The 9,495-nt window shown below is 33.5% G+C and overlaps 1 protein-coding gene across 4 annotated transcripts in view; it reads right to left on the bottom strand.

Moving 5' to 3' along the window:
- Positions 1 to 828: 828 nt before the first annotated feature.
- PPP3CB (protein phosphatase 3 catalytic subunit beta) overlaps positions 829 to 9,495 on the bottom strand; it is a 39,976-nt gene continuing 31,309 nt past the window's right edge. For 2 of the 4 annotated variants that reach the window (XM_058029401.1, XM_058029402.1), the window contains exons 13-14: positions 4,159 to 4,188; positions 829 to 2,514 (exon numbers count right to left, since the gene is read on the bottom strand). In XM_058029401.1, the coding sequence (XP_057885384.1) occupies positions 2,336 to 2,514; positions 4,159 to 4,188 (209 nt within the window). In that variant the 3' untranslated portion in view covers positions 829 to 2,335. The remainder of the gene's footprint in view (positions 2,515 to 4,158; positions 4,189 to 9,495) is intronic. The other 2 variants (XM_058029403.1, XM_058029405.1) reach the window with 1 other exon arrangement.

Here is a 9,495-nt window from a genome sequence, read left to right as displayed (position 1 = left end):
AAAATCCTCATCACAACCAAGATCTGAGTATCAAATCAGGACAAATACTTTTTTGTGAGGTTGTGACATTTTCCACAAGCACATACAAGGAGAAAGGTACCATGTTCATCACCATGTTCATCATTAAATTTCAGTTGTACTTTGTAATAGGTCTCTGTTCTTCTCTAATATGATACTGTATGCAGACTGTACAGCTCGTGGGGATAGGAGTGCTTTGTAAAAAAGCCAAAAAACTTACCATTTTTAACTTGATCTTCTGGACTCAAATCTGAGAAGAATTTCCAATTAGAATGCATCTGCAATAAAGTAAAATTGAATATTAAAACTCCCCTTAACAACAGTGTGTCACTTATCTTAATTCTCATCCTGTTCAGCAGCTTGTCCTTAGTTTAAAAAGAATATGCCAAAAGGCTAATTTGTGTGTCTCTACAGAGGGCCAAAGCCATTTTTTACCTCTTGCCTAAAAAGCAGCCCCAACACACTTCAGCAGTCAAATGTTTAATTCAAATCAACATATGAAACACAGCTATGCATAAGAGTCTTTTCTAGAGTCTGGTAACCCTGTTCTGACAAGCCTGTACAAACCAAAAATGGATGTCTGGTTTACCTCACACAAAATATTCCTGAGCGAGAACTCAAAAGCAAAAAATAGCAGCAGGAATAAAATTTAAATTACATAGTGAGTGTTTACATTCAACTAGTTTTCTGCAAGCTAAATCTGACCTTTTATGCTATTTTTTGGAATGGCTTAAATATTGATGGCTATTTCTAAAAAATTTGCAAGGCCAGATTAGACCTATGTATGCCAAATAAAACAATACACAGTGATAGGAGCCGCAGCCCATGCACAAAATTTATTGTGTGCTACCGTTTATAAAATACTTGAATAGTTCAGAGCATGCATAAAATTTCCAACTTAGGGGTATGTACAGATTGTAGTTTATGGCAAAGAAAAAAAAAAAAGAGATGAACTCTAGTGACATAAGTTTCAAGTCGTGTTCCAGGGGATGAGAAGGACATGTAGCAAATGTCAAAATATATACCAAAGTACACTGGCAATCAGTACAGTCCATTATTTGTGAACAAATTAGCACAGGGCTTCAATTTTTATTTTAACCAAGCAGTCCTGTAGATACCAAAATACATGCAGTCTCAAGTTTACACTTTCACTAATGCCTTAGCAGTTGAACATAGCAATTGCTTACGCGCCGCTTTGCTTAAACAAAAAATATGTCCGATACAGGTTCAGTTTCCTTTACAGATTTAAAAATAATAAAAAAGCTTGCAGCTATTCAGCCCAGTGATTGTTAGCTATTTATGCAACCGTAATACTCACAATAAACTAAAAGTACCTATAACATCTAGGTAACCTATAGATGTACATCATAGGTCTATATATTAAATATTTGCAAAATGAAAACATGCATACACAAAATACAATGCCAAGCTTTACAGACTTGATATGAATCAAAATTTACTTAAACAATGTACAAAGTTCAATTAAAAGTACCTTAAAATTAACACTTCCATACTTTTCTTACTTTTAAAATTAGTATATATATTTTTTTTTAAATTCAAGGTGGGGAAAAGTCTTGAAAAAGCTGGGCAAAAAAGTTTCTAAATTAAATATTTTTTTTAATTTGTGTTCAAGTAATAAACATTCCTACGTAGAAATCTTCTGATAAGCTGTAACTAAAAAATACAGTGAATACAATATAGAATTAGCAACATCTAAAGGAGTAAACCTGAGGTCAGCATTTTACAGAATGACCAACTGAAATGTTTTGGCATTTTTTTCTGTTAGTTGAAATACAGTTTTTGCAGCCTCAGATATTTTAAGACCATTCTAATCTATAATTTTAAAGACATATCATGAAACCAATGTCCATTAATAAATAGTTAGCTCTTAGGGTTGTATTTGGAAGTCTGATTTAAACAAACGAACGAACAAACTACCTCTACTGAAAGAAAAATCCCATTTGTAAACTTAAAAGTGTTGACAACGTAAGCGTAAGATGCTAGCCTAGGTGTGCTTTAGTGAGAACAGTCCGATCCTTCCCCCAGATCTCTTCCCAAGCTGCAGCAGCCAGTGATGGATGTTTGTGTGAAAGGGTGAGGCACACGCTCCCGGGAGGTTGGGTCGCCGTGTAAGAGAGGGGCTGTTGTCTCAAAAGCATGATGGTCTCTCTTCAGTGGGATCAAGTCAGATGGTTTTCCACCTCATGTAAGTAGTCACTTCAAGTGATCCCCCTATTTAATTTGTTGTCACATCAAAAAGCAATAATCTAGGAATTCTCAGGCAGGACATGAGTGAGTAAACCAGAAGCTTATGTGGTCACTGTGCATTGTTGTTGCCAGTTCCATTGTTTCCATTGGCATTTGCTGTGTTTACAGTATTAATACCATCTTGTTGAAGAGCATCTTTTCTTGGTGGCATTCTCTCATTGATCCTATCCAAACCTTTTGCTTCTTCAAAACTGCAGATTCTATGTTGCGGAGAGAATCCTCGTATTGCTTAACAAAATGCAAATTTGATATGTCAGTAATGGAAAAATAAGATGAAAGCATATACTTTTTCTAACAAATGATGTTTAAAAAAAGATTAAAAATCAGCCAAAGAAACTTATGGCCCTGCAACTGTATTGCTAAAAGATTCTCTAACCTGCTTTCCTGAAATGTTCACAGCAATCATTGTTTCAGTTCATTACAAAAAGTACAAAGTATGGCAAATATTCTGCAAGCAGGAATCAAGGGGTTTAAGACCACTTGATTGCTTCTGCGTGTCCCTGGTGGGGCCAGCTATCACTGCTGTGCTTTTGCTGCTCAGCTCATTGGGCTAATCTTAACATCCCCCTTCTCTGCAGGGCAATGTCAGTAAGATCTAAGCAGCACAGCAAGTGCAGTGGAGGCAAAGCAGCAAAGGGTTACAAAAGTAGTGGCAGATTTACATCCTGCACACACACCAATGGCCTGATCCTGCAGTTTTCATGCAGGCAAAACTGCAGGATGTGGTTCACACTGTGCTAATCATGTGGATGATGGAAATGGACACAACCACAATCACCAAGTTAGCACTGTGGTTCAACAATGGTATCATTTAAATACACATGTATTTAAAGTATAGAAAATAGGTATTATTTTGCTGCTGATTATTTTGATGAATGAGGTCTGTAGTTGAATTTACACCTGAAAATGGCTGACCACATAAGACTGAAGTCTTTGGGATGAAATAATTCTTTGGAGATTTAAGTACAGCTTTTCACTCACAACAACAGGACCTCCTGCAGGTGTGTGTGAGAACAGAATATGGCACTTGTTTATATTTTTGGAGATCTGACTTCCTTAATTAAAAAAACAAAGAATACAGTCATTAAATGGTGCTTTGCAACTAAATCTGAGAAACCCCAAAGGTAGCTGTCTCTCTCAATGGCTATGCTGTTTGTCATTCATTTCACTGAATTCTGACCAAGAAGAAACTAAAATCTCTCTGAAAAGAAACAATCTGAAGTTGAATACTCTGAACCAAATAATTTGATGATATTTCCCTCAATACCAATAATAGAGGATGTATATACAACTCATTTAGCACAGAAGCACTAACAATCCATCGAATTTAATGTCTCATAAATACTAGAAATAATTTTGGACAGTAAATTATATTCAAAATCTATAGAAAAAACGTTGTATGTCTTGCACTACCAGATATCGCAGAAAGTTTAAAAATATGTTCAAAGCCATTAAATATATTTTATGAGAAGGCATGCATAAACAACCCTCCTTCCACATATAACATCCCTCCCCACAATCAAACAAAACCTTCACTTGAATGCAGAAAAAAAAACCACTAAACACTTCTATTTTTAAGAACTTCGAGACAACATCACATATCACAACATGCTATTGTACAAAAACCTACAGCATATTCTGTAAAAATAAAAACAAAAGGAGACCAAAACCCCCCAAGAACTTCCCTAAAATATTAAAAATAATCATTATCCTAAAGCCAGAAATGAATGTTACATGTAAAATAGATGAATCAATGCAGTTGATTCATCTCTGCTTGTGCAAGTTGAAAATAAAACACACCCACACAGAGTACTTTTGAATTCCCTCCCAGACACCACAGATCTCTGCCAAGGGCAAAGACTCTGATCATACCTTTTTCAGCCTCAATTGCCTCTACAGTGGCTGTACAGAAGTGAGCAGATGCATGCAAAATGAATGAGAAAGATGAAGAGTGTAATATCGCACAGCAGAAAAGGCAATGATCAATTTAATATAGTATGCTACGCCAGATTCGATTACAATTAGTTAAAATTACAATTAAGTTTTTGGGGGATTGCTTTTAAGTCTAAGTGAAACTTTTCCTAAATTTTAACTAACAGAGTTATCAACTAAAAGTTTGTCTAAGTAACACTAATTGAACTGATGTTATTAACTATACATTTCTGTAACTTTTGGTTGTGATTTTTGTTTTGATTTTTTTTTAAGACAGCAACAGAAAACTTCAACACATGTTAAAATTGTGGTATGGTTTAAAAAAATACTAAAAATCTAATTGAGACTATTTCTGAAGATTAAAATGCATTAGTGAGCTTCGTTACATTACCAGGAGTGACACTATAAAAATAACACTACCAGCATTTGAATAATAATAAAAAATTACTTTTCTCTTTATCTTTAGCTCCCTGAAGCTTAACTAGTAGTTCAATTTCTCACAATATTTTAAGCTAAAATGGGCATCTCTGAGAATTAAATAATGAAATTTAAGCCAAGGAAGACAGATCTAGAAAGTTATTTAAATCTGCATATTTAAAAAGTAAATTGTTTAGCTGAATCAATGACAAAGTCTACAGCAGGAAGAGGTCTGGATTTAACATAGTTTTAGTGGGTGAATTAATGCAAATATGAAGAACATCTAGCACACTAGCTGTTTTTCTAACTAAATAACTATGACAACTGCTTTGATTTCTTATGTGTAAGATCTTTCCTCATAATTTTAGCTTTAGATGGCAAAGCTTTAACATAAGGTTATTATTATTACAACCTGAACTGTAGCTAAGTCAATCATGGTAACAACTTTTTACCTCCTCCTCCATTTGCCATGCCTCTAATACCATAATTTCAGAAATATTAACAAAAAGTAGCTTACATAGTGGTAAACCTACTTGTGTAGTGCTTCATACATACTGTTAACAACAAAAATCATGGCAGAGTATTCAAGCAAGTGCTGGGGAAAATAGCTCTATAAGAAAATAGGGCATTAGATGAGAATAGAATTCTTTAAAGATATTTATTACTTCTCATTTCCTATCCAACAAGACCAATCACCTACACAGTGCCTACACTATCTTATATATGAATTGCCTACACTATGTTTTAAGCTCACTGTTGCATAAGGTTCTAATTTTCACTGAGATAGTCTAAAAAAATTGGATACTTGCATTATGTAAGTATCCAATAAATACTATTTTATTTCATAAAATAATATTAAATACTGAAGGAAAATGCAGCATTTTGAATTTCATATACTGCACTTTCCATGGAACAAAAAATGAAAAAAATGTTAAAACAGTTCTGCACTCAAATCTACAGAGACAAGGGCAATTCCAGAACTAAATCAAAAAGCCACTTGAATGGATGCTTATTTATTTTTACTTTAAGGGAAAGAAAGTTTCTCTATTTCTAAAAATAAATTAAGAGTTGTTTTAGAAAGTGACCAAATACATATATGCAAACTATAATCAATTTGCCATACAAATATAAAACTATGTAAAGAAAACACCTCTTTCCACCATTTTCTGTTACCTGTGGAGTCTTTGTTTTCAATCTTTTCCTGAAAAGATCATGAATACTGATTTATCTCTGCAAATTATGTTGCTTGGTCATAAATACAAATTTCAAAATTTACTCCTAGTTCACACTACTTGTAGTACTACTATTCCAAAAAGACCTTGGAATATTCATCACAGTTAGGAAGAAGATCATTTTCAACTTGACATAAAAGAGCAAACTGACTGGAAAATACAAGCACTTAAAAAACCTGTAGAGACTCATTTTGGAAAATAATTTTGTTGGATTCTCTTTTGCAGGTATATCTAATTAAAACTTTATACTTTGTAGACTTCGATAAACCTCAAATAAATACTGGACCATATGAACAGATAGTTCTGAAGTCTTTGCTCTGAAAATTCTCAATAGAAAGCTCATTTTAAGCAACAGGTTTCAATGGCATTTCTATCCTTAATTTCATCTCTCCTCTTTTTTTACTTAATGGATATATCTGACAGAAAATCCTTACCAATTTGCAACCTAAACACAAAAAACTATCTTGACTGCTTCCTGACTAACAGCAGGGGCAGCAGTTCAACTGATATCCACAGAAGTACTTACAATTATTAATTTAGATTTCTGTTTAGTATGTTGCTGAATAAAGCTCTAGGTGTTTTGTCAGTTTTTAGCAGATGTTAGTTCAGTTTGGAAGCTAATTTTATTGAATTCAATTCACAAAATAAGTCACTAGGAAAAGTTATTTTAAAGAGCAGTACTTAATATTATCTTTATTATTTCAGCTACTATAATGCAAGCAACAAAAACAATAAAAAATCAAATTTACATTAAAAAAAATTAGAAATATACAAAGACCATGGTTTCCCAAAGTCTGTTTTTAACCTAATACATTAAAGCTATCAAAAAGTAAGTTATGATTCATTTAAAAAAATATATCTATATTCATGAAAAAAGAAATCATACATTGACATCTCCCATAGGATGTAGGCTTGCATTTTTTTCCAGAATTACACTTTTGAACTGAGCTGTCTTTGTTTAAGCCCTTTGCTGCACCCTGCATTTGCCATTCCCCTCCCCCCATGGCTGCTCTGTGCTGCAGTGAGGATCTGTCCTGGTGCTGCCTGGAGGGATGGGAAAGCCACCAGGCAAAAACACCAGGCAGAAGCAACAGGCACTGCTGCTCCGAGCAGGAGGAGGAGGAGAATGGCCAGCAGGTCACAACCACAGCAGCTGGGCTCAACAAAGTCCTGACAGAACAGTGGCAGCTGCTAAGACCTACTATGGAAAATGTTACTGACATTAAGAACTATAATAGGTAGATATGCAAACATTGCATGTGTGTGTATATCTATTTGTCCTGATAAAATTATTTCAGCCAGCTCTCTAGAGAAATGTAAATATACACTCCAATTTCTTATAACTTTCAAAGCTGCTTATTGATTTAGCAGCAACTGATGAGCCATTGAAAAATGAGTATCTGTAAGACTGAAACCAGGAAAACCTGGGACACACTGGTCAATTCTGTATATCTTTAGGCCAATAAAAGAACAGAATAAAAAATTACTTCAATTATTACTATGTTCTTTTATTTTTGCAAGCCTACGCTAGTTTAAGTTATTGATAATATACTGACCAACAAAGTATAAAATACTTCAAGGAGTAATTAAATATTTGTAGTAAGAAATATACACTATACTATCAGTGACTGTATTTTTGTCAAGATTATAAATTCTCTGATACTACAATGGTTTAGAAAATGGTCAGTTAGTGAAGTTTTATTTTATTTTTGGTTTACTGCTACCTTTGCAATTGACCATTAATCCTAATTTGAAAACTACTTTCTTAAGACTGAAACAGTAACATGCCTATCACTAAAAAGAAGTTATTTCAGTTTAAGAACTAATTTATTTTGAACAATCAACATGACTAAAACAAATGAGGAATATTAATGTAGTGCATCAGAGAATACTGCCATCAAAAGTTCTAGTCAAGAGAAAACCACACCCACAAAAATCCAGTATGGATTTTGCACACTTTCCAAATGTCCCACATTTTCAGTCGTGGTGGAAAGTCATATGCTTTATGAAAAAAAATTTTCAAGTCAGTTTGATCCTCTCTGGTATTTGTAATGCAACATGAATAAAAATTTGTTAAATGAGTGAGAGGAATGCAGACTCATTTTTAAGCATAATAAAATTTCTTATTAAACAATGAAAATTAAAGCTAGAACATATGCTTTTGGAATAGTTGAATGGATTAGGAAACATACACCATTTCTTGTTATAGACATTCACAAAACAATCACATACATACACTGGACATATAAACTTACTTGTAGACATTATATGTCCACTGAAAAATGATTTAAAATATGACATTTGTGTTTCAAAGCTACTAAAAACCAGCTTTGATAGTTTAATAGAAAATGTAGTGAAAGGCTTTTAAAAAACTACATAGCAAATATAAGGAATTCAAATAAACAGTCTAAATCATGAAATGAGAAAAGCAGCTACTCTTGTAAAGTAGATTGTGTAAAAAGTGGTATTCACATATCACAATCTTTCAGTAGTTATAAAATTTAGTGTTCCCACACTAAAGTTTTATACTTTGTAGTAAAGCCCGATGGTGGCCAATAAAAAGTCTTTGAATATATTAAGAGTGCTGCTGATATGAAGTCCAGTTTCAGACTGGTGTTTTTTAGTTATTCACCACTGTGAGCAGAAAACATGGACTTCATTCCTTTAATACACTTGCAAGCTCATAGCATCCTCCCTAATTCTAGTTAATCATTATGGGCCTTGTGAAAAATATGATCCAATGATTCAACAAACTAAAAAAAGAATGAAAACATTTTACAAAATATTCAATGAGCCAGATTACAGGTATATTTTGTATAGAGTTCTTTTTATTTTCATGCAAAAAAATATATGCACACTTAATAACACCCTTTTATTTTGATTTATTTACAAGTTTTAAATTCAATCCCTTTATTCTCAACTGATTTTATAACAAATGATTGAATATTTTTCAAGTACATTGTTGTTGAAAATGCACAGACAGTGTGCAGCAGCAAATGCAGCAAACCTCAAAAACAAGGTGCTACAACATTGCTTCTACATCAAGAGACAGACAAGTGTCTGGGATAGTGGTTTAATTTTAACACTTATACAGACATACATCTATACCTAGAGAGAGACAGACAGATCTAAGAAAGCAGCTACATCTGCAGAGGAAGGAAACAGCATGTTACAAGGACAATTCAGGGAGGTCAATTATACATAGAACATTTGACAAACAACATAGAGAACAAACTTTGGCATTAATTACCAGGGTACAAAACATAGCACATTCCAATCTGTCAATGGAGTGTAATATGGAACTATGCAGTCTGTAGCTGTTTGTTAATATTAATATCAACAAGTAATTGACATTGTCAATGACTTGTACTAACACAGCTATAAAAAACCATTTTAATGGAGAGCACACAAGTAATGATGCAAAATTACACTGCCATTTTTTTATCTGTAATTACTAAATGTCTCAATACGAGATCTATAAGGTCACCCCACCTGAAAAATTGTAAACTAAGGAAGCTCAGAGTCTGAAAAACATAGCTTGACACTGCTGAACTAGTTGGCTTTTAGTTTTATACCCTGGTTAAGTATCCATTTCACATTGCCTGATTAACACATAACACTATGCTTG

This window comes from Melospiza georgiana, chromosome 8 (genome assembly GCF_028018845.1).
Source record: "Melospiza georgiana isolate bMelGeo1 chromosome 8, bMelGeo1.pri, whole genome shotgun sequence".
Taxonomy (NCBI): Eukaryota; Metazoa; Chordata; class Aves; order Passeriformes; family Passerellidae; genus Melospiza; species Melospiza georgiana.
This window is presented reverse-complemented; position numbering and strand designations above follow the sequence as displayed.